At 39.5% G+C, this 25,790-nt stretch overlaps 1 protein-coding gene across 6 annotated transcripts in view; it reads left to right on the forward strand.

The window, feature by feature from the left end:
* The window catches only part of ush2a (Usher syndrome 2A (autosomal recessive, mild)), a 216,232-nt gene that overhangs the window by 113,495 nt on the left and 76,947 nt on the right, over window positions 1-25,790 (forward strand). For all 6 annotated transcript variants that reach the window (XM_040011777.1, XM_040011776.1, XM_040011778.1 and 3 more), the window contains 13 exons: window positions 3,027-3,184; window positions 4,579-4,726; window positions 6,010-6,165; window positions 9,569-9,716; window positions 11,107-11,249; window positions 18,737-19,323; window positions 19,493-19,662; window positions 19,758-19,924; window positions 20,028-20,116; window positions 22,425-22,759; window positions 24,515-24,670; window positions 25,126-25,289; window positions 25,489-25,698. In XM_040011777.1, the coding sequence (XP_039867711.1) occupies window positions 3,027-3,184; window positions 4,579-4,726; window positions 6,010-6,165; window positions 9,569-9,716; window positions 11,107-11,249; window positions 18,737-19,323; window positions 19,493-19,662; window positions 19,758-19,924; window positions 20,028-20,116; window positions 22,425-22,759; window positions 24,515-24,670; window positions 25,126-25,289; window positions 25,489-25,698 (2,631 nt within the window). The remainder of the gene's footprint in view (window positions 1-3,026; window positions 3,185-4,578; window positions 4,727-6,009; window positions 6,166-9,568; window positions 9,717-11,106; window positions 11,250-18,736; window positions 19,324-19,492; window positions 19,663-19,757; window positions 19,925-20,027; window positions 20,117-22,424; window positions 22,760-24,514; window positions 24,671-25,125; window positions 25,290-25,488; window positions 25,699-25,790) is intronic.

Genomic DNA, 25,790 nt, shown 5'->3' on the forward strand with positions numbered 1-25,790 from the left:
AGACCTGAAGAACTGATTAAAAGGTGATGCTATTTACCATAACCCTGTGTCTATGACATAAATACAGATATAAAGGTTTGTCCGTGTTTCAAGGATGCTGTTCCTGTTACCGTGAAACAGAAGATCATTTACATGTGAGTGAGAGGAATCAGTTGAGTCTCCAGGAGTAGAGAAGAAGAAGAGGGAAACAGAAAGAGGAACTAAAAAGAGAGAGCACAAAAGGACTCATAACGAAAAGAGAAAGAGACAGAGACAGGGTGAGAGAACAAACAATTTGAGATCGAGACTAATAGAGACCGAGAGGGAGAGGACAGCGCTTCACCAAGCTCCTTTAAGTGGATGAAAAGTGCTCCCTTTTGACTAAAGAGAGAACTGCAGGCTGAAAGAGCGTAGACTCGCTGTGATGGCCTTTCTCTCTGTTTTCTCTACTCCTCTACTCTCTCCTCTTCTCACCTTTGTCTTCTTCACCTGTCCCCAGTTAAAATCTGGGGGGAAAGTGTATTTTAAGAGTCTAAGGTGTCTATTTAAAACAGAATTTAAAGAGTTAAAGTGATCAAAAAAGGAGTTCCTGTACTGCACAGCGTAACTACATAAGCTGCGTGGTTTATTTAGAGAAGGCAACGAGTGATCCGTATTCTATTAGTGTGATTCTCTCTCGTAATCAAAATTTGCAAAAGACTGATATAATCTTCTGAAAGGGAAATAATAGATATGGATTTGTATTTCTTTCTTTTTTTTTAAATGTTTCAGAATTTAATTCTGTTTTCATCGTCCCACATCCTATAAATCAAAAATCAGTGCATGTATGTCTTCAGTCTAAGGACAGAATGCAGAATTCACCTGTAGGTAGAAAAGAAACATGGGGCATCCCAGTTTGCAGAGGTTAAGAAGTAACGTCTGCATTCTCTCTTGTGAACTGTTAATGCAGCTGTGTTGCATCTCTTTTACTTTTTCCCGATATCGTCCATGGCCTGCTAATTGTTGTTGTGTGTTCCAATGAAAATACACATTAATCAGCATAAGCTAAAACGCTGTCTGTGATAAAAGCACAGAAATACTCCCAAAGACGTGAAATGCATTATGAAATACGTTAGTAGTTACTGTAAAAGAGATTGGCCCCACTTTTTTAAACAGTTTATCTTGATTTCTGAATCGACATATGTCAAGTCAGCAGATGTTTGCTTTGAAATGAACTCATGTGTTTTAATACAACTCTTAAAGGTAAGTAGTTAAATAGCCGTGAAAATACAGTAAGTTTAAGTAACATTATGTATGACATGGTGCACTGAAAATGATGTATTTATCGATAATCTCAAGGACTATATCAACAAATAGTATATCTCATGAAACCAAATTAATTAAGCGAAGAAAACCCCTTGATCCCCTCCCATTTCACAGTCTCTTGACATACCACACACACTACCACATATTATCAAATGTTACTGTCATGCTCGTTAAAGTATGTGTAATTCCACAATGTGTGTGTGTGGAATGTGAATCGTGTGTGTTTTACGCTTAATGCCACACGAGTGCATTTTGCACCATAAACCCTGTGATGTGTGAGCATATTAGCCTGGATAAATTACTTAAAGCTTTTCTCAGTTGATGACAGAAATTTATAACAAGGGAAACACTTAATCATGATTACCCGATTATCTCGTGCTTAAAAAGCTTTAATTTTTGCTCAGAAAAGAAGAAGAGCTCAGTACGTTTTTCCTCACTAACTCCTTTTTTTATACAAATGGATGGCAACAACCACGATGATGATGGTGATGGGTTCCAGAAGACCTAGATCCTATGTTATTTTCTCTTTCTCTCTTCCTTCCTCTCACTCTTTCTCCCCCCTTCTCCCCAATTCCGCAGGGATTTGTGGGGGATAATCCTCTCGGGGATTAGGTCGGGGCAACACGCAGACAAAGAGGGGAAATAAGCCTGTTATGCATTCGCTGCTTCATTTCCCAACCTGTCTTTATTACAGCCTATACTGATATGGGCTTATTCACACACACAAGCACATACAGATGTCCGCGCACATATGCACACGCTCTCACACGCTCTCACACGCATGTGATTGGCCACATTAAGAGCTCCCCAGATGTAGCTTGTGTCTGTGGGTTTTTTCGTGTCTTCGTTTTCCTGATAGGTGTGTATATCTCTATTGAGCAATAATAAAACCCACACATGATTAAAGCAGAATAGACTCTTAGTTCTTAGCGCTGATCTTTTGAGCCCCCTGTATGCATTTTTATTAAGGAAAAGCACATTTGGCACCTTACTGTTTCATTTTTTTATTAGGTGGATGTAATGTAATGTAATGATTGTGCTGGTTTGTGTGGGTATGGATACGTGTGTACAAACTACATATGTGCAGTTTGTCCGTGTGCAGGTTAGAGTGTGCACACCTATTTGCACCCTTATTTGTGTGTGTGTGTGTGTGTGTGTGCGCGCCCGTTCATCGTAGTACAACTGTCCTTCTTAGGGCTTTTATCCTCCTAACACTCATGGTTACATTTGTCATTTCAGTGCTGTTTCTATCATTGGATCACTCTACCTGACTGGCAGGTCTGCAGCCCCTAAGTCAGTTTTCATTTGCATTGTAATCCAGTGACCCAGACTGCATCCCGTCATAGTAAAGCTCTCTTTATGATTGTAATGCCTCACACTATGGATGCAGTATTATTGCATATGAGTGACCAATCCAAACAGAGTGTAAAACTATCTCAGTATAACTATCTTCTGAAAACCTACAGGAAATGATCTCGATGAAAGCTTGTAATGGTTATGATTAGTTGTGATACTTAACATCACTCTCTAAATCGTTGCTCTTGGTCAGAGGTTATTCAGGGCAGGGGATGTGAGCAGAATGTGACAAGGAGCGAGAATCCCATGTTCAATAGACTTCTTTTATTGTAATAAATACTAAGGATTGTTAAGAAATGTCAGTTCTATTGTTGCCTGGGGTATTTTTTCCCTGTTATTTTAATTTTTATTCTGTCATGTTCTAATCAGATGTGTTCTTTTCCCAGGTATTATAACTAGCTACGGTCTCTGGCTGGATGGAGTTCTCATTTTAAACACCAGTTCCTCCCAGAGGTTCTTCTTGGTGAAGGGACTCTCTCCTTGGAGCCGGCATGTACTGAGGCTGCAGGCCTGCACAGCACGGGGCTGTGGCAAGGGACCGATGGTCAGTCAGTCTGTGTTATAGCATATAGCATAGTATAACAAACTGTAAGATGCTTTGTCATATAGTAATGCCTTATAAATAATTGTGTTGTTGGTGTTACTGACCGAATATTGGCTGTTGAACTTATTTTTAAGAGATACTTGAGAAAGATTTATATCCAGGATATGGAAGTAGGCAAAACTGACCGGATCTAATGATCTGACAAAGAAAAAGGGAACAACGGGACTGTTATTGACACACAGGGGAGATTGGTGATGAGAGGTGGAATTAATTAAATTATGTGGGTAAGAAGCAGAAACAAAAGCAGGAAGTAACCACAGCTAGAAACATGAGAAAACTGAACTTTAAAGTAAAACCTCCAACAGCTATCGCTGAAACACTGAAATATGAATACTAATTAAGATGATAGAGACAGTTGAACACAGAAGGCACAAACAGAAAATAAAACAAGAAACAACTAAAAACTGGTGAGTACCACAGGGACCATGACATGAAACAGCAGAGTATTTTTCAACATGAATTCTAGTTTCTACCAAAAGTATGAAACACAAAACACAACATTACATTTTTGTCAAATACACCCGTCAAATTTAGCGTAGCAAAAGTTTTATAAAATTATGCATGAATTATTTTCATGAGTTTCATTAGCGCTGTAACTAATGCACAAAATCATATGTGGCAATGCCTGCACACACGTGTGTCTGTGTGTACGTGTGTGTCATTGGGAGTCATAAAGGTGATCGATTCTCTCGGCTCAATAACGAGGGTTGGCGTGGCCACGGTGACATTTGGTAGGAAATGCCACTTCATTTTCAACGACGCCTCTGACAACAGGCCATATTTTGGGGCACTTTTCCAATACAGATGCCATGTTTAGTCAAACACCAGGAGAACTGCTGACCCAGCAGAAAAAGAGAAGAGGAGGGTGGGCAGGTGAAGGAGGGTGAAACAGGATGAAGTGGAGAAGAGGAAGAGGTGATAGGATGGGCAGGAAAAGGAGAAAAGGAGTCGGAGAAGAAGGGAATTTCAGGCAAAAAGAGTAAATGATGAGGACAGAGTAAATGGCCAGAGCAAAGTGAGAGATGAGGTGGAAGGGAATCGAAGGCAGCAGAGGAGAGTCAGACAGGAAGAAATGAGACAGAAGAAGACTGTAATGATGAAAGAGGACGGAAAAATGGTGGCAGAGATAATGCCGGCCACTTGTGTAGAGTGGTTTCATCTGAAAATGCTTAGTTTTAACATTTCAGACAGGTTGTATCAGACTGAGAGAGGCATTATTTTCAGTTTTTGTATTTCTCCAATAGCTGTTGGATGAATGAGTGTTAGTGGAGCTATGATAAAAATGCTACATATCTGTATTCTTCTATGCATTTTGATATCTGTGTTCTTCTAAGGTGGATGTGCGTACATTAGAGATGGCCCCAGAAGGTCCTATACTGTTGGAGCTGGCCAATCAGAGTTCAAGATCTCTCAGAGCACATTGGACAGCCCCTCCTAGAGCGAATGGGAACCTTAGCTACACAATATACTACAAAAGCAAAGGTAACAGTGAAAAGCTACATCTTTATCTTTACACATGCACAGTTACTCATATAGTATTTGCCAGGCAACAAACCCAACTTTATCTGTAAAACATTCACATCACAACTGTGGAAGTTGTAAAATGTGAAAGCCTCATTTTCTGAATAAAGATATGGATATGTTAATAATACACAGTCATTCCTACCGGGGTAAAAAGTAACATATAGATAGTAACATATCTGTTTTGCTTGAGACTCTGCCTATTGTGTAGATATATCTGCACTGTTTTTGGAGGGGTGGGGTAGGGTCAAAGCCTTTTTATCAAGACCCTTAGATAGAAATGGACATGTCAGTACAAATGCAAATTGGAATACATAATCACACTTCTCACTCACAAAGTCAGCTTGCACTGAAAGTCAGCCATGTAATGGGGAAGTAATCAAGAAGTAATCAGTATACAGTAGCATAGAAATGACAAGTTGTTGTTTCTTTTTGATACTGTGTCAATGATTTGAGAGGAAATGACATGGGAGTATAGACTATAAAAGTGGTATGAAGATAGGAGGAGGAACAAAGTCAAGTTGCAATTCAATAATAGTATAAAGAAAAAAGGGAGATGAGAAGCTCATATTTCCATAGATGGATTAGAAAAGACAGTAAAAACAATGGTAAGATATGAGGAGCAGCAATACCGCGGGGAGACAACAAAAGCAACAGATAGACTGGACATGGCGAGAAAAGAGAACACGCATATTCTCATTTTTTCAGTTACGCATATTCACAAAGTCTCTCCCTGTCATACACACTCACTGTCAGGCACTTTGATCTATGCCTCACAGAGAACCCAACAGATGAGTGGAGAGAAGGATAGAAGCAGTGTGGAAGGAAAAGAGAGACAGTGTTTCGCTCTAGTTGCCCATAACCTCCTGTTTCTTTGATACAAACGGCCTTCATCAATCCACACAGAATTACGTGTGTGTGGGTGTGTCTGTATAAATATATTGGATAGGCTTGCTTACTATAATTTTCTGATCCCTTTTCTTTGACTATCCTTGCATAACCTCAATATGGAGACCTCTCTCTTTCGATTACTCTCAAGTTAATCTCAGTGGGGGGTTTTCTCTCTCACGACCTCTCTCTCGTTCCTCTTTCCTTTTTCTTTCTTTTTTTATGCATCTCTTACAAGTCACTTTTCTGCCTTTAGAGTGGTAACACTAATACAAAACATTCACTGTTTTTCATTATCTTTAGCTATACATTGCTTGGCCTAAGACCTTACATGTCTTTCTTTCTCTGTCTCTTAGATGGTGATGGTGCATTGGATGGAGGTACAGCAGCAGGCGTCTGGTTGTCTGTGACTGACCTGCAGCCTTACACTAGCTACAGCTTCTGGATCAGAGGCTGTAATACACAGGGTTGTATTGAGAGCCTGCCACTCAGTGTTACTACACTGCCAGCAGGTACTCACACGCCAAAGACTTTCTTATCATTATTAATTTGATCATTACTAGAACTGCATAATTTTTTCACTGTGTCACAGTTTCAAATATCATGATCATCCATCGAAAGGCTCTAAAGGTTTATCCAACAGGTGCTCTTCATTGCTTCAGTTTACATCGTTCTTGACCTGCTCTTAGCTGGTTACACAAAAAACCTGAACTTGCTATGCTATGCTAGATCAGCAAAGTTAAGCAGGGGCACCAAGGAACTGTGTCACTCCTTTGAGCAAGAAACTCATATAGCGAAATGCCACTGCCTGGTGAGGTATAGTTCAGAGTAGGGGTGAGGGAACTCCAGGCCTCAAGGGCCAGTGTCCTGCAGGTTTTAGACATCACCCTGGGTCAACACACAAGAATCAAATGATTAGTTCATTACCAAGCCTCTGGAGAACTTTAAGACATGTTGAAGAGGAAATGCAGCCATTTAAATCAGCCGTGTTGGATCAAGTCTAAAACCTACAGGACACCAGCCCTTGAGACCTGGAATTCCCCACCCCTGGTTTAGAGACTTGAACTGCCTGAGTTTGAGTCCACTTCAGACCATTAACTGAGTATCATTGTCCCTACTCTCTCCCTGCTTTCATGCCCACTGTCTGTATTGTCTATTTAAAAAAGGCTGAAACTATCAAAGGTAGATTCTCATAGGTGCAGTTTTCTCATTGCTTTTAACATCCCTGCTATTTTTACCAAATTATTAAACATTATTTATTTTCTCAATAATGCTATATGTTTTTTTTTCCTCATTTTTTGCATTTTGAAATTATTTAATCCTTTAATTTAAGTCACAGTTGATCTACAATAAATTAAAATTAAAATCCTTAGAAAAAAAAAATGATGACAATAGTATGACTGTGGTATTGACATTTTTCTAAGGTCTTAATTAAATGACTGTTCTAGTAGATTTGTTTCTCACGCCACACACAAAACATGAACTGTGGCGATATTTTTAAGATTACTTTGAATTTAATTGCTGTTCTTGTGAACTGGAAAGGTTTATTTTTATAGCTTGCTCTGCAAAGGAAAAAAAAACAATTATTCACTGGAGTCGACATACACATCATTGACTTGACTTAATGGTGTGAAAACATATTTCTGATTTACACAGCCTTGTGTGTGTGTGTGTGTGTGTGTGTGTGTGTGTGTGTGTGTGTGTGTGTGTGTGTGTGTGTGTGTTTGTATTTGTAATCGTGTAGAATAGAGACTGATTGTGCATACTGATAAATGTCAAAGCTGATCAGAGCAGTCTGGAGATAATTGTAACATGCACACACACATACAAACACACACACACACACCTATAAACACACATTTTACCACTTTAGCTAATGTTATCAAAAGGATTGAATATGTACACCCTTGCACATACCACACCCATGTCTTAGTGAGACAACAACAAAAGACAGACTTAGGAAAGTTCTCCTGTTCAAGTTCAAAACAAAGGCATAAGAAAGTATAAATTTTAAATACCAGACGTTTCCTCTCTTTCTATCTCTCTTTCTACCTCTATGCCTCTGGCATCTCTTTAGACTTCTATAAGGCAAACTGTCTTGATGCGTCCTTGTTCTATGAAAGAACAGAGAGAAGATAGCGGAGCAAGAGACAGAGGAGCTGAGGAGGAGGAGAGCAGAGAGAGAGAAGTGAACATAAAAGTGCATAGTTTAAAACGATTAGTGACACCTCTGATATTGTACCTACTAACACAGCATGAGAGAGACACAGGCTCACCAACAGTGTGTTTTGCGTGTGCATATCTGTACGTATGTGTGTGTGTGTGTATGTCAGAGAAGCAGGAATCATCTTTTGATGAATTAGCTAAGTACACACACTCAAGGAATGAACTGGGTCATTAAAAAATCCACTGAATCTCTGAATGCAAATCAGAGGATCATTTTAATCTAAATCTAAGTTCAGGTGTATCGTATCGATTCAGTAATTTGTTAAATGCTTGTTTGACTGTAAAAGAGCAGGATCTCCATTTCCGCGCTTTCCGTGTATTTTCCTACTAATCGACTGCTCACTCCATTCTGATAGCATTGTAATGCCTTTCGAGTGACAGGATGTTCACTTGACCAATCCTAATTTGCTTATAATGCTGCCTCTTGAAACTCAGCAGGCTTTTACCCAACTACTGTTGATCTAAAATGAAGACGTGTTTTTTCAGGTGTTTTTTCATAAACACGGGTAAAATAAGAGCAGCCAATTTGGTCTGGTTTGAAATGGAGAGCAGACAGCCTACGAGAAGCAGTCATTAAGTCAAGTGCAGGTGATTGTTTGCACAGTTGTAGGAGAGGTCGACTAAGACTGGTGGTACAGAATATATAAGGTTGATAAAAACTGATTAGAAATAAAGGCCAAAGTTGGTATTAAATAGCCAATTAAGGTAATCCTGTGATATCTGTTGTGTTACACTCATATTTTGTTTTCTGTTTCTTAGTTTTCTGTTTTCCAAGCTTCCTTTCCTCTAAGGACTTAGTAAATCTTGTGAGAACTGGATAAGGATAGTGACACAATTGCAAACATAGCCACAAATAAGCCTTTAAAAAATGGACAAGTCACATCTGACACACATGCATGGTGATTCTTTAGTTGTTTTGTTTTTTGTTTTTAAAAAGGGCTTTTGTGTCATGTTTTTAAAATCGATGTGCTTTGTGTATGCATTAATATAATGAATGTATACTAGAGGGTTGAGTTATGTTGATGGACCACCACTAAATTATTCTGAATCCACATTGAAAGTGTTATTTTAGGCTTTTCTCACACTTCGTGTATGCCTGTGTGCAGTTGTAACAGCCATCTTTAGAATAAGATGTCTTCAGCAATCAGTCTTGTTGAAGTGGACATCGCACAATTTTTGATTGAAGGGTCACTTTATACATCGGAGGGCCTGCTCTTATTTCACATAGTCAACAGTGCAGTCACTCTGATTTCCATCATGTACTTGTTGTTTGCAGCTTATCTCATTTTATTCTGTCTTTGCACAAATGTTCTGTGTTTCTGTTCAGCTATCATATTGATTCTGGCTTGTTTACTGATTTTTCCAACAGTAAGACTTTACTGTCACACTGAGCTAAGCAGACGTGGACTTTGTGGATTTAATGCAGTGTGTGTATTTGTGTGAATGTGAGAGTGATGAGTATATCTGGTTGTGCTTTTTATACTCCACACTGTGAGAGATGTCATTGCGTTACAGTGAAGTTGATCAGTTAGATGAAATGGACATACCTTTTTATATTTTTTTTTTGTTTTTTTTTCTTACTCTCTAAATGTCTAATCTTTTCATTTCACCGACTGACTTCCTCCATATTTTTGTACTCCCCTGCTCCTTCTTCTTGTCTTCTTCTCAACATACTTTCTTCCTTCTTAGCCCCTGATGGATTGTCACCTCCAACTCTAGCCCATGCAACTAATGCCAGTCTGAACGTGTCCTGGTCCGCCCCTGTCAACTCTAATGCACCAGGCCCACTCTACTACAGTCTGCAAATGAGGACGTCCACACAGAGGCCTATCATAAGGTGAGAGACACCATAAAATGCAGAGTCAAAGCAGATGGACAAGTTTGCAAACCGTTTTCCACAACGCATAAAAGTTTTTTGAGACAAGTAGCAATAAAGTAACTGGACACACACACAACAAAGTACACATATTACATACTCTAAATATCAGAAAATGTGCATGTGCACATAGCCTACACATGCACATATAAAGGAGCACATTATACAGCACAACTGTGAATATGTCACTTCAGTAGGACATAACATCAGAAATCCAGAGAGGGAATGACAGGATGTAGAGTCAGAAAGACAAAAAAAATCAAAGACATGGAAGAGAGAGGGAGAGACGGGCAAAGAAAGTGTGATAGAATAAAAAGAGGGAGAGAGGGTGTGCATCTGATATGTATTCATTACATGCTTCCTGACAACAAATTGCAATTTAATCCAAGAAGAGGAGGCTCTCATTCTGTGGTAATAAATAAATGACTAGCTACATGTATTATATATCAGACAGCCATGCCCTCCTCCTCCTCTGCTATGGAAATCTCATTGTTCCCTGATTTATTCATTCATTCATCCCTTCTATCCATCTGAAGCTAAATGGTCAACGGTCGCTCATTTATGACAATATTCTTTTACTTTGTCCTAGATTCCTTTGTATGATTATATGATGGGCCAGGTAAGGCATGGGAATAAGATAAAAGGCTATGGAAAAAATTGTACATAATGCACAGGCAGCCAGTGTTTAGGAACCCTATGTAATTTGGGCATTATTATAATGTTTTACTTAAAATATATTTGAATTTACACTTTGGAATCGATTTAAGAAACAAACCATTTTTTTAAGTATAATGAAATTGTTTTTTTTTTTTCAGAAACCTTTTGCTTTGACACCAGTAACTTTTCCCACTGAAGTATGAATTACATACTTTGTGACTGTTCAGATCCTTTTTTTTTCACCTCTCACATGCACATCTCTCTGGCCTTGCATGTACGCTAAAACGGATTTAATAACTACGTACAATGTTGACATGATTAACCTGAGGAACGTAAGAAGCTGTCCGGTGCTGAATCTCTCTGATGAAGCATTAAAGAGTAACATTTGGTCTAAGGTAGAAAGTATGGTGTTGCATATGTTTTTATTTAAAAAAAAAAAAAAAAAGGTAACTCCTGCAACAGTAAAGCTTTGCTAGTAATTCAGGAAATTTTCCAGATTGGTTTCTTCATCAGAAAATCTGAAAATGAAGTTTTGTAACATCAGTTTGTGTCCACTAAAACACAAGAGCATGCAAAGTGCAAGATCAGCATATTTAAATCTGCTGTCACTCTGTGACCACCAGGTAACAGAGCACATCACAGACCCAAATGCATGTCCATGAATGAATTTGTGCTTGTGTCCATCCACTTCTAGGCTTTTGGAAAATGCAACAGACACCTTTTCCTATTACTTAGAGGGCTTATCACCATACACGCCTTACCTGTTTAGAGTGGTGGTCTCGCATACACACGGGAAGACGGCAAGCCTCTGGACAACCCTTCGCACTGCAGAGGACAGTAAGTGGACATACTCACACACACTAGTGCCCAAAACATTTTACATAGATTTGTACAGACAGCTTCAATGCGCATAAACTATGCAAATATAATTTAAAAAAATAAATAAATGTTTCCAATAAATAACCATGAAAACAGTAATAATTTCTTTAAATAAACATGTTACGGGTCAGTGAAACTGCTGTACTGCTTTTTTGTAGGTTACCTATTGGTACTGGTTTCTGGTATTGTTTTGTTGTATTTCAAGGTGTATCTTGTGTCAAGTCCTTCCAAGTTGTGCGAGTGACTGCGAAGTGGTTGGCAGTGATAGGCTTCTGCTGGTTCACCTGTTTTGCTGTGTTAAAGTTAAACTCAAGGAGTCTGACAGATCATTAGATGATCATCTAAGCAATAGACTCATTAGACAATAAACATGTGGCTTCGGCTTAGTTCTCTTTTTTGCGACTCCCTCCAAGGTTTATTTTATAAAAGTATAAATGTTTTTTCAGTGGAGGTGTGAAATGAGAGGGAGAGAGAACAACTAAAGCTGCAGAAGGTGGTGAAAACACGGGCTCAAACAGCGCTGGGTGAAACACACAGACATGGGGAGTTTCACATACTGTAAGGTGTGTGTCTGTGTGTGAGTGACCTAGCCAGTGTCATTGTGGGCTAATTGCTGTAATAGAATCATATTAGCCACTGGAACAGCCTCCTCAGTGCAAAGTTATAAATTAATTAGTACCACGCTATTATCACATACATTATCATTAAGCAGGTGAGATTTGCATACATTGATACGCGCACAAACACAAATGTGTACAAAACATGTATGTGTAGTGTACGTATACATACGCAGTGACACGAAGACAAGTGCAGTTACACATATACCATGACATACCATGCGCGCACACACCTATTCATACACACACAACTGCAGACATTTAGGATGCATTAAATTATGGCCCTGCGCTTTTCTCATTGCTATGCAGAATTGAATTCCCTCTAGCAAACACACACTCACATGCACTCACACAAACACAAACACACACAGGGCTTTTGTTACACTTGTTTTTGTTGCACTTGTGTTTCTGTTTGTGTCTGACTATTAATGCAAGAATGAAAACATTCTTAGTGTCTCTCTGTCTCACGCTGAGAACGTATGTGTCATGCACATGCATAAGTCCTCGGCCTTCTCATCGATAACAGACCTCCTGATGCTCAGTTCCGACACTTCATGCAGAGATGCAACACAAGGCTTTGGGATGCTACCTAAACTGCACCCAGTTGCCACAAAGATCAGACAGATTTGTGTATTTATTTTGACAATAAGCATGTATGTAATGGAGCAATCTCTTTGCACTAATGATACCAGCCATTTATAAGCATTTATTCCTGTTCACGACTTTTGGTGTCATATTGGATTCAAGTAATTATTAATAAATAAATGTCACATTTGACATGAATTTTCAATTCTGCATCCTTTAAATGTAAAAATGTACATTTTTAAAATATTCATTAAAATTGTTTTACCATAATAATGAATACAGAATAGGTGTAAAAGTTCTTAATAAAAAAGGGATTTAAACCTATGATGGGAGCAAGCCACATTCAGGCAGATTGGATTTCCCTTACACTGATGTGTAATTTGTCACCGTAAACCATCTTCTTATCATCCTAGCAGGGAAAGAAAAGAGGGGCTACATTCTCTGCTTAATCTCGTCTCTCTCTCATACAAGAATAAATGACAACCTTTTGCATTTCATTTGGTGATGTAACGTATAGTAAGGCTAATAGTTTGAATTTTATATTTGTTGTCCTGCATTTGTGGAATTCATACACGCAGCCTTCATTCTGACATAAATCTCAAATCTGAACACAGCGACAGACATATATACATTCACTGAAAGTCACACACACATTCACACAGTCGCTCAAGTGACATATACTGTACATTTGATCTTAACACACTCAGTCATTCTTTATAGAGTGGTCCTTTGGGTTTATCCTTTTGAAGGAGATCATTCTAACCTGATCTCTATGTGCAAGTGTGAGCTGTAACCTTGTAAGTTTTTCACTTTGGCAGAACACTGTATATAATATAGCGTGTGTCGACACGAACCATTTTTAACACTATGGATATGATCTCACTTTATCCACATTTATATACTGTTACTTCTTTCTCTTACTTCTTAATTTCTGTTTTTTTTCTGTCTTTTTCTTCTTCTGTTGTAATTCCTTTTCCTTTCTCCTTCTTTCTCTTTTTTTTACATTTTTTACAGAATTGTTTCACTTATTGAGGGTGATCAAGGAAAAAATAGCATAAAAAAGGGGTGAAAAAGTAAAGAGAGGGAAAAATAGAAAGAGAAAAAGGTAAAATGAGTAACTGAGGGGAAGAGTGAAGAAAGGAGAAGGCTAATGATAGAACAGAGAAAGAGAGAGAGACTCGTGCTTCCTCCTTTCCTTTTTATCATTCCATTAAAGTTTTATATCTATCTTTTTAATGTAATTTGGTCCCTATGAATTCCTGCTGCTGCAGAACAGACAGACGGCTCCTGTGAACATAAACTCTAGCTGTGTTGGACAGCTCCCTTTCCTCTGTCTACTCCCATGTTCACACCAGCTAAGTGATCTAAGAGTGTGTGTATGTGTGTGTGGGTGTCTGTGTGTGAGTGTGTTATAGAGCGTTATTGTGAGAGTATGACTAAAGAGCCATTTGAATAAAACGATCTTGACCAAGTAGTCTTAGAAATGAAAAGTGCACATGTATGAACGAAAACATTAAACAACAATAGAGGTTTTTAAAAAAAACATTTATTTTATTTTTTTTTTACAAAGGTAAGTGTGATCAAAAAGTGAAATAAGAAGTGTAAAGCAGGAACCACAACAGGAGTAAGGTTAGGGTAAATGACAGAAAGCAAAAAATCATGTTACTTAATTATTCAGCGGCTACATTAATAAAATATTATCCTACCTTAATTCTCCTGTATTTTGGTCAGTTTGCATTTCCAAGAAATTCTGAAACAATGTTAGCACAATCCTGCTTTAAATTTTACATATCAAAAGATAACCAATGAATAAATACATGTTCACCACCTGAACTTGTATTTAGATAAGCTTTTTGATTGGCTTTCTTTTACATATGGTGTCACAAACAGTAGGAATGCTTATGTAACAGAATTTCTATACTGAATGATTTCTCACCGATTTGAATAACTTGCCAACATAGTTTCACTTTACAGTTTGAAAAGCCAAATGTTGCTTTTCAGTTTGCCTACTCTCTGTATGAATTATGAGGATATACTAGAAGGTTACCTGAAATAAATTAATCACTCCCAGGATCTGAAAAATGTGGAAAATCACAAATGACTGATAAGTTAAAAGTATCATGATGCTTTTAGTAACTTAAAGGCTAATGTGCATCTCATATACTAGTGATGTTATGAGTACAAATCAAGCTTGTGACCTTGGTCATGTATTATCCTATTTCTCATAGCCTCTTCATTGAATTCTAAGGCAGAAATGACATTAAATAATCTGTGGAAAAAGTAAAGATATCAAATGCAGCATACTTTATTTCTTGTCACGTTTTGACACCATGTCGTAAGCATCTTGATAACAGTAAAGCTCAGCGTTTGTCCTCATTATGACTCCTAGGAGCCTCGATTCACCTTCAAAAGCCCAATCACCCACATACACACATGCCCCCAAACACACACACACAAACACAAGCATGCATGGGACCCTGCGCAAGACTAAAAATAATACCCTTCCTCATCTCTTCACATGGATACACACAAATGTACACACTTAAATATACATGGACTGACCGTTAGCTGCACAGAAACACACATACATACACAAGAAGCAGCATATCACCTACACACCCACAAGTAGACATGCATACACACACCCTCCTCCCTCACTCCCTCCCTTTCTCCAAGCCCTTGTCAGTTGATTGTGTTATTACTATGCTAACCAAATCCTTATAAATGTGATTTAAGGCTTGGTGGCCCTGCACTCCTGTTTTAGCCTTCTGCTACTGTGTTTTACTGGAGAGAGGAGGAGTGATAGTGGGAGGTGTGGAGAAAGGTATGAGGGGGGGGGCATAGGGAATGAAGAGATTAGAGGAAGGGTAGGATGAGAGATGGAAAGACAGAAGGGTGAGAGGGAGAGAGAATGAAGGATAAGGAGTCAGGGAACCAGAGAGGCAAGTATGCATTCCCTCAACGCTCGTTCCCTTTCTGTCCAGAGAGCTGTAAAGCGTCAGTAAAAAAGAAAAAATAAAATGGAAAAAAGCATCACATGCATCTTAAATGAAAATTTCAATTGAAAAACTTAACAGCCCTTCAAATTGCAGAATTTTACACGCGCCAGTAAAGCCTAAATAACACTCAACACTTAGAGGGAAAAGGGTGGTATGGAGGAGGGGAGGAGAGAGGGATTGAGGGAGGAATGGGGGTAACAACAGGGGTTATTTTGGTTAGTTGATACGGATTGAATCAAGGTGACTGGATTGTGTTTTGTGGCGAGATTATTTGCAGTTTAGGAATTTCTATTTGTTTACCTTTAGGTGCATATTCAGTCCATGTTTTTAAGTGTCAGTTTTTTAAACAGACATCTTAAGGATAAAAAAGATGGCAACATTATATTTAAAAAGACTGAAAGATACAGATTGTCTAATTAGACATTCAACAAACAGGTAGGTTTACATCCCAATCCTCCGCAAAGACAATGCAAGCATGCAGCAAGGCACACATGCATACGCATAGGCAGACAGAGAGACGGGCTCTTGGTTATTCGTGGGGTTCACTGGACCTTTGGTGGTAATTGAATCAGTGTGAGTGCTGAGTAGAGCTAGCATAAAAACCTGTTAACCCAAAAGGTCAACTTCCTGCATTGTTTATTTAGCAGGGGGACCAGAGAGAGAGAAGAAGCAAGAGAAAAAGAGAGAGACCTAGACACAAGGCATGAGTGGGGGGTCGAGAATGAAGAGAAAATGGGAGCGGTGGTAGGGAAGAGGGAGAGGGAGGGAGAACGGTCAGTGAAAGGAAGAGAGAAGAAGGAAACGGGACACAGACTGAGGGAGGGAGCATTTGTGATCTGTAAAAATCAGCCAAGCTTTACATCACTGTTTTTATGCTGTTGTTTATTTGTGTGGGCGATAGAATATGGGTGTGTGTGTGTGTGTGTGTGTGTGTGTGTGTGTGTGTGAGAGAGAGAGAGAGAGAGAGAGAGAGAGAGGGAGAGATTTGCCATCTCAGTGCAGCTATGTTTTTACTTGTGATGGGCCTTTGTCTAACTTGTTTGTGTGTGTTCAAGAATCAAGATTCAAGTCATTTATTGTCATTCCAAAACATGAGGTAGTGTGAGCGGAAACAAAACTAAGCAATGAGCAGGTGAGATAGCACTATAGTTGTTAATAACTAACAAGTAAATCCGTAATATGCATTATAAAATTTCGTGTGTAATGATATTGCGAAGTTGTGAAACTCACAAGGTCCAAATTCACTATCAAAAACATTTTAAGAAATTGTTGAACTCCTGAAAACGCTTCACCTGCTTCCTACACCTTGTAATAGTAGCAACCAGGTCAAAATGTAATGCTAAATAGTACTTGATTTGTTCATGTACAAAAGAGATTACTGTCAGACTATTTAATACACGAGAAACAAAAATGAAGTCAAATGCAAGCAAGGTATGAAACGTGGTAGAGGGTATCTCTAATCTTACTTCCCATATTTTTATTCATGGAGTAGCTTTGAGTGATTAAAAGTTCAAAATCATCCTTATTTATCTTACGCCGGGCCATGGTGCAGACCTTCAGTTTATCCACTGTCTGAAACAAGATGTTTTAGTTCCTGGAGTCTATTACTTTCAATAGGCTCCTTCTCACAGGAGGTTTGAACAGCAGGTGGGTGGGGCTGCTGGCTAACAGCTACAGCTATATGTCGGATATGGCCGTGTTAAGGATATCCCCTTTCACTGGCATCATACAGAGCCAAGAGTAGAAAAAAACAGTCCAAGAGCAAGACTTTAGAGCAGTCTGGTGTGTGAGCTTTTGCCTCACAGATAGTATTTGTGCATATGTTCACCTGAATAATAAGCACACTAAAATCATAATTGGTCAACTTTAAGATTTTCCTAAAAGACATTCAAAATCTTTTGAACTTTAGTAAGAAATAGGACATCCCAGTCCAGTTACTAGATGTTAGCTTGCATTTAACTCTGTGGGAAGCAAGGCCTCTCAGTTAGTGTGCACATACTGTACTTATACAGCTGTTATCTACATGACTACATGCATGCTGACATACACATATACATGCTTGCACACTTTATCTCTCATACAGTCATGCCTGCATACTCTTAGCCTCTCATCTTCATTCACTCTCCCTCTCTGTCTCTCCCTTACACACAAACATACACACCGCCATCTGGGAAAGCCGTTAGCGGTTAGCGGTAGCACTTAGCGACGCAGCACGCTCCCTCAGTCCGCTCAGTCACCTTGATCTGCTTGCCCTTCACACAGCACCATTACTGCTGTACTGCATCGCAGTGGGTGTGGGCATGTGAGTGTGTGCGTTAAGAAGGACATGTCTATGTATATGGACATGCACCTTTGTGTGTCCATTATAGGGCAGTACAGTGGGATATAAATGCCCAGTAAGGAGGGGGGAGGGGGCATTTCCTTCAAATGAGCTACCATAAAGTGGAGTGTCACTCTGAATAGTCTTCTGTACGTCTTGTATAGGTTCATGTGATGTGATCCGTGTTTGCCATTAGTCTACTGATGTGAACATCTACCTGGATATTTTGAATATGATGATTTGGGGTCTTGGTGGCACTCACACTTAATGAGAATGACAGTGGACATAAATTTCCTGTCCTGTCCTGTCTCTATCACTCAGTTTGGTTCTCCTGACCTTATGTTTGGTGAATACTGCAAGATTTTCTTAATTAGATGGATGGATGGATGGATAGATAGATAGGGGTATCCCCTGCAAGTTTTGTCATTTCAGAAATGCTAGAACCCAGTTCTGATCATTACAAAGCAGTCTGTGTAAAAGTTGCTCAAGTCTTTACCCCTTGCCGTTCTAAGATTCTATTGCTTCATCCATGATGGTCAGTATAATTAATCCAATTTATCTTTTTACAACATTTATTGCTCATTGTTAAGCTAGAATGCTCCTTGCAGTCCAGTCTAGCCTAAATATCTCACTACTGAAAGATGCAGAATCAAATTTATTCAATCATAAGTACCACAAAATCTATAAATACAACCTTAGTTTGCTCTTGGGAGGAAATTGAGAGAGAAAGAGAATTTTCATGTTAATCCCTTGGATAGGGATGGCAAAATCACTCTTTGTCCTTCTGATGTCATTCTTGATGTTACTAGTCAAATAATTCTTTTGAAATCCCCCCTCCTTGCTTTTTTACAGTCTTTTAAAAGGTTTCTTGTCTTTTCTTTTCCACTCCATCTCTTATTATCGTTATTTTTCCTCTTTCTGCAGGTCCAGGACCAGTAGACACCCCAACTGTATCAGGGCTTCAACCTCGTAGTGTATCAATTACCTGGGTTCCTCCCACACAACCAAATGGAATTATCACAAATTATACCCTTTATCTTTACCCCAGCTCTGTCACTTCTTTACACTATAAACCCAGTTCATTCTCCAGCATCAGGTGGACTCCTAACCCAAGTCTGCTTCCCAGTACAAAGGGTGCATATCTAAACTCAGGTCATAACCCCAGACCATCATCCAGTCTAACCACCCACCAAGACTCGAGCCACATCGCCATCTTGAAACCTGGCATTGCAGATAACCAGAATGTTGTTGTTGTGAGCGAAGGCACCAGTACCTTCTCATTCCACCCCACTGAACCTGATATCACCAGTGTATCTGCCAGCCTCTCGGTGTCAACACCACAGTATAGTGCAGTAAACTTTAATACTGAACATTTTATAGAAGATGGTCCATTCCATAGTGCCCCTTCTAGTGCAGCTTCAAGATCAACACCTCTTTCAGTCACTGTTCTAGGGAATACCACCAATTACACCTTCCTCAGTCTACTTCCCTACCAAGCCTACAGCTTCCAGGTACTACATTTTAGTTAATAAACTGCTTTATGGTGTTTTACATGTAATAAGTATGCTAGCTTAGCAGTTAAAAGTGCCAGATTTACAGATTAAAATTCTTGGTCTTACACTGATAACCTTGTAGTCATAACACGTTATGATGTTTTAAAATTTGCTTTCCAATGTCAAGGTGGAAGCGTGCACTAATGCAGGTTGTTCAGTGTCTGAGAGGTCTCAGCATATTCGCACCCTCCCAGCTCCGCCTGAAGGGGTTCCTGCTCCTCATCTTTACTCAGATACACCCACCTCTGTCCTCTTGTCGTGGGGTACAGTAGAGCGGAGTAATGGACCATTAGAACGGTAAGACAAAATGACATAAACTCTGAAACACTTATAAACTCCTTGCAAAAATACAATATGCATTATTTTTCAAATGTATCTTGTTCTGGCTCTAGGTGGGTGATTGAGCGCAGAGTTGCTGGGACCAAACAAGTCTCCACAGTGGGTCATCTTCTGCCTGATCCATCACCTCTTTCTTTCCTGGACTCTTCATCAGCTCTCAGTCCCTGGACTACTTACCAGTATCGACTTGTGCTCCATAATCAAGCGGGCAACACCACAGGTAAGGTTTTGATAACAAGCTTGAGTAAAAGTAAATTCAGTCTGCCCAAGAAGGGGCTAGTGCTGCAGCTTTTAAATTGCACAAAAAATGTTTGTTGTTACAGGGCCCTGGGTCAGTATTACCACCAGACCTTCTCGACCCGCTGGCCTCAGTCCACCAAGGATTAAGGTCTTGGGACCAGCAACACTTCAAGTAAGGGCAACTGTTTTTTTAAACTGGCTCCTCAGAGTTTCACCAAAATCTTGTGGCTCTGTTATGAGAGGACAGGAGCTCTGAAATATGGCCCGCAGCACACAGTTATTATCCAAATCAGGCATGGTGTTACTGATCCTGAATTACAATATCTCTTAATACATTCAGCTGATAGAAGGTGTCAGAATCATAGAATGTGCTTTTAGAATTTATAGTGTTTATGTTTCAAAGAAATAGTCAGCGTCATTGAGAATCTCTTCAGTTACCCTATGTTTGACAGCGTGGAAAAGACAAAGCAATGTCACGCCGGTTCTTCCGTCTTTCCCTTTTCGGATTTAATGAGAAAGAAAAACATTCAACTCAAGGTCCCCTTCAGAAATGGGAGGGGCTCTGACCCTGTCTGAGGCTGCTTCCTTCCTGTCGGCCATTTTGAAGGAGGGACTAGAGTTAAATTCCACCACTGGCTAATCTCACATCAAGGCCTATCCATGAAAGCCACTGAAACAATATGGCATGCATGCCAATACAGACAGACGCACACACCCATGCACTCACAGACCTACACTAATGCTAACTGGAGAAAAATGCTAATGCCTGTCATCATTTCAGAACCACCCCTGTCATCTATGCAGCAGCACAGCTTTAGGGGTCACAGGTGCAAGAAGGAAAGCGTTCCTTCCTGGTTGTTGCTAATTGGACAGACAGACATGGGGCTTCCTGGTTACCAATTGACCTTGAAAACTAAAAGAAGGATTCTGAGCATCTTGATTCTTTTTTCATTCATTTTTTGTCAATTGCTTTCTACATTTCAATCTGCTACATGGAGAAGAGGCTACTGTAAACCATAACACATAAGGTTTCTCTTAATCAGTATCCTGGTTATGTTTTATTAAATTTGATTTTCTTTTTTTTGAATGTGTTTGTTTTAAGTTGTGATTCTGTGGTCAGGATCTACAAAATCTACAAAATAAGGACTGAAAAAAGATACACTATAATGTTAGACATTATTCTCTCTCACTTCCAACTGTATCATAGGTCTCTCTCCCATTTAAATATACAAAAATACATATACAAAGGCACGCACACACATATACACACACATTCTGTACTGGCCTTAGCCCTATTGCTCTGTGTCAGCTCGGGGTCTCTGCTGTCTTCACCATCTCCAGATTACATCAAGCTATTCAATCTGTAAATGACTTCCACCACAAAGCACACCCAACACGCACTTTGGGAAATGAGCTACCTAACTCAAAATGACCCTGCCCATATGTGGTTGTGTGTACGTGTTTTAAGTTGTGTGTGTTGGTAGGTGTCTTTCTGTGTTAGTGGGTGTGTTACTAGGAGTGTGTTGTGTGTGTCCTGTATAACCTCACAGTGTCACTTGTTAAATGAATATCAAGGTTGCATGAGAAATAATTATGCTTGACATTCATTCATAATACTCTCATCAACAGTGACCACTTAATCACCAAAACTCATAAGTCTCAGCCAGCTCTGAACTGATCAGTTATTGTACATGACAGTTCGTATGTAGGTGTTTTAGATCGTACAGTTCATAAATTTGCAAGTGTGTATGTGTTTACAGTGTGTGTGTGTTTATACGTGAATGCGTCAACAAAATACCATCGTAAAGAAAGCTGTAATTTCGTATTACGTGAGTGTGTTTGTAAGTAAATGTGTGTGTATTACCATTTGTGTGTGTGCCAGTTACCTTCTTCCTCACCCTGAAATGCTGACAGACTGAACTGTTTCCAAATAAGATGCAGTGCTCAACAGCAGCAGGCTTTTGTTTTTGCATGCAGCAATTCCATTACCAGCTGCTTTCATTATTTTAGCATGGTGTTTGTGCATGTGCGCGCGTCTCTGTGTGCCCTGTTTTAAATGTGATGAAAGGCATCTTCTGCTCAAGTCAAAGTCAGGTTATCTTTACCCACATGACAGCTCAACACACACACACACAGACAGAGTGACCACCTAAATACTGTTTTCTCACTTATGCAGGTGACTAGTGTCACACCTGAAGACACATGCATTCATTCGCACTCTGTCTGCATCTTTGCACGAGCACACGCTGCAAGAACACATAAATAAACACACACCCTACATCATGACTTCCTGTAGTTCATCCATCTAAAAGCTTTTTTTTCTTCCTATCAAGAACATTTAAATGCCCAGTCAGTTAGGACAGCAGGGCAGTTGGAAAGGATTAAACAAATTTTCTCAGCACTGTTCAATTGTATCTGAATATACCATGAGAAACACAATGCTTATATCATATACCATTTTTTTTTTTTTTTTGTTGCAGGTCACATGGTCACCCCCTCTTATTCCTAATGGAGAAATTCACAGCTATGAGATCCGCCTCCCAGAACCCCGTATCACATTCAACACTAGCAATACTTCTGAGCTTAACGCCACTGTAACGGACCTTGTTCCATATACAAATTACAGTATCACTGTGTTAGCATGCTCTAAGGGTGGAGGACATATTGGGGGATGCACAGAAAGCCTGCCAACTCAAGCTACCACATTACCCACAAGACCTGAAGGGCTTTCACCGCTGTCAGTAGTAGCAGTCAGTGAATCTTTCCTAGCCATTTCATGGGAACCACCGACCAGGCCCAATGGACCTAATATAAGGTAACATCCATATCTCTTTTTTGCCCCCTTTTTTAACCAGTGATGGCAAAGTAAAAATGTATGTCTTATATCACTTTAAGTCCACATTTGCTTACACGATAATATCCAGCACACAAATGTGGCATTTGGATATGTGAGGTGCTGTTCTACATCAACAGCAGGTTAGGTTTATGTCAACTGACCCATTCCTATATGAAATTATATGAAACAGAAAAAAAACTTTTAAAATGTCATTGTCACCAACATTGACAAGCTGAGACTTTGCACGTAAATAGTCTTCTAAGTCGTCATAAAGTTTTTATAGAAAAGCATTACAGGTAGCAGCAGAAGTATAATAGTCATTTTAAACATATTAAAGAACTGTTGCTTTTACTATTAAATTAAGTTATGATTTTTTGTTTTGGATACCCCTTCTGCTTCAAAACACACATATAAACTAAGAGCCACTCCACCTGAGCAATATAGTAGCTGCTTTGAAGCAATACAAACCAATTACATCCATTAAAATACTGTCAGTTTAAGGTCACAGAGGGCTGGAGCTATCAGAGGGCAGGGACGGTTGCTACTCTGTTGCAGGGCGACAGACAACCTTTCACATTTACAATCAAACCAACAGTCAATTTATAGTCATTGTTAAACCTAACATGCGTGTGTTTGAACTGTGGGTGGAAGCCAGAGTACCCAGAGGAAACCCATGCAGGCAGAAAGAGACCGTGCAAACCCACACAAAAAGACCCCAGATGGCCTTTGGATTAAACCCAGGACCTTTTTGCTGTTATCTTCTGTTTCAAAGTACTTAATAGAAAAACATGAACATTTAATCAGCATTTATGCTATGGATCAGTCGTATAATCCATAGGAATGTAACTAAGTGAACAGAAAGTAAAAAAGGGAAATTCTTTAAATTGCCCTGTACAGAAACATCAGTACATCATTAATTATGTGAACCTGATAAAAGGACCCAAATCTGTGTAACCACCATTAACTTTACATAATCTGACTTACCCCTGTGTTTTTATTCATTAGCTAGCTTTAGCCCAAAGTTGGAAACCAGACTATAAGAACTAAAATCAGCATGTCGATAATGAGAGACACATTCTGGTGATGTTCAATTGCTGCTGAAAAACTTAAGCAAACAAGCAGATAGGAACACGTTAACAAGCTGCTAACATGAGTGTCCTGGTAATGAGCTAAGTGTTCTGCATTTTTTAATCAGTGTTTTCTCAGTCCTAATGCACATTCTGGTTCATTTTGTTCTGTCCTGTTCTAGTCTGTCGGCGATTAGGCCTAAAATAAAGGTCCATTTTCCTAGTGGGTGATTAAAATGCATGAGCCTGTCTCTCTGTTCTGCTCTGCTCAGCTCTGTGTGTTTGTCTAAGTGGGTTGGTTAAAAGGCGGCATTAAGCCCTTCTCTTCTGATTACAGCAGAAATTAGCATCACTGTAGGGAGAGGAAAACACAAACCCCGCAGAAAAAAAAAAACAACGGATGGAGGGGTGTAGAGAGGGAGGGATGAGATGCAGTGAAAGAAGAATAGAAGAGGAGGGAATGAGTGATAAGGATAAGAACCAGTTGAAAATGTGCGTTTAAGTGTGTGTGTGTCTGCAAGCATCCATGGGCAGGTTTGTGTGTACAGAGGGTACAGTAGGTGTCTTTATGCTCAAATTAGCTAATGTTGGAGTTAATGGATTCCTAAATATCCAACCGTGTGTGTATGTGTGTGTGTGTTTTCTTTTATTCAAATTTCCCTTTCAGATACAAGTTGCTCAGACGTAAAACCAACCAGCCCCTGGCCATCACCACAGTTCCCACATTAACAGCCCAGTTTCCACCCCCCTCCGAAGATCTCCATCGCTGGCTCCATGTTTACTCCGGCACCAAATTGTTCTACCAAGATAAAGGCCTAAGCAGGTGAGATTACTGAAATGAGCTCTAGAGCAAACGGCAGCGCTGCAGCAAACCGTGTGTGCAGAGCCGATCGGCGAGCTGCTGCTGATGCCGATCTTTTAATACCGCTCAAAGATACATTAAGCAAATATCCCAAAGAATTAAATTGTTTTTCACACAGCGTCCCCTAATCTCAGTTTGGCACTTGGCGGAAGCACTTTTTTTTCCACCGTGCTTGCTAAACAGCTCTGGGTTTATGTCTCCACTGTGCTTTATTCAAGGAGTAAACTGACAAACTTTTGAGTGTGTCAGCACTTTTCATTTGGCAGGACTTTTTCATGTGATGCAAGAAGAAATACAAGTTACTATTTTAGCACAACTATCAGATAAACATATTTTACTTTATTCTACCAGTATGTGGTTGATTTCCAGTTTAAACTAATGTTTGCACTACAAAGAGTGATGCTGCATCTCTACAGATTCACCCGTTTCCAGTACCAGTTAGAGGTTCATAATGATGTGGGAAACACGTCAGGAGAGATCGTTACAGCAGTGACCATGGCTGGGGTTCCCCTCCACCCTCCATCTCTGTCTGCCTCTACTATCAATCACACTGCTATACAGGTCAACTGGACACAACCATGTAAGATTAACCTTCTTCTTTTACACACTGTTCAGGAGAGGTGTTGAAACTCACAGCGTCTTGCACAGGGTCATGCTTTTATTGTATGATGTCTGTGCTGTCCTGTCTGTTTAAAAGAAAGTGACACCAGAGACTGAAAGTATCTTTTTACTTTCACTGACCTATCACTCTTTTCCATTTCTCTTGATATCTATTTTAGCTTTACAAGACCTACAGGGAGAAGTGGAATATTTCTTTCTCACAGTGGAGTCTCCAGAGCCAAGTCTGATCTTAACTTTCACCCCTGAGATCACCTCTGCAGTGATAAGTGACCTCTGGCCCAGTACCACATATCTGGTGTCATTACAAGTGTCCAACGGAGCTTATAATACATCTAAGGCAGTGGTTAATGTCACCACAGCAGATGGAAGTATGTGTATATTTTACTATTATCTTTGGCAAACAATATTTCTGTTTTGTTTTTTCATTCAGCACATGTTCTTCTGAGGTTGTGATTGTCTG

This window comes from Simochromis diagramma, unplaced genomic scaffold, assembly GCF_900408965.1.
Source record: "Simochromis diagramma unplaced genomic scaffold, fSimDia1.1 OVJJ01000603.1, whole genome shotgun sequence".
NCBI lineage: Eukaryota > Metazoa > Chordata > Actinopteri > Cichliformes > Cichlidae > Simochromis > Simochromis diagramma.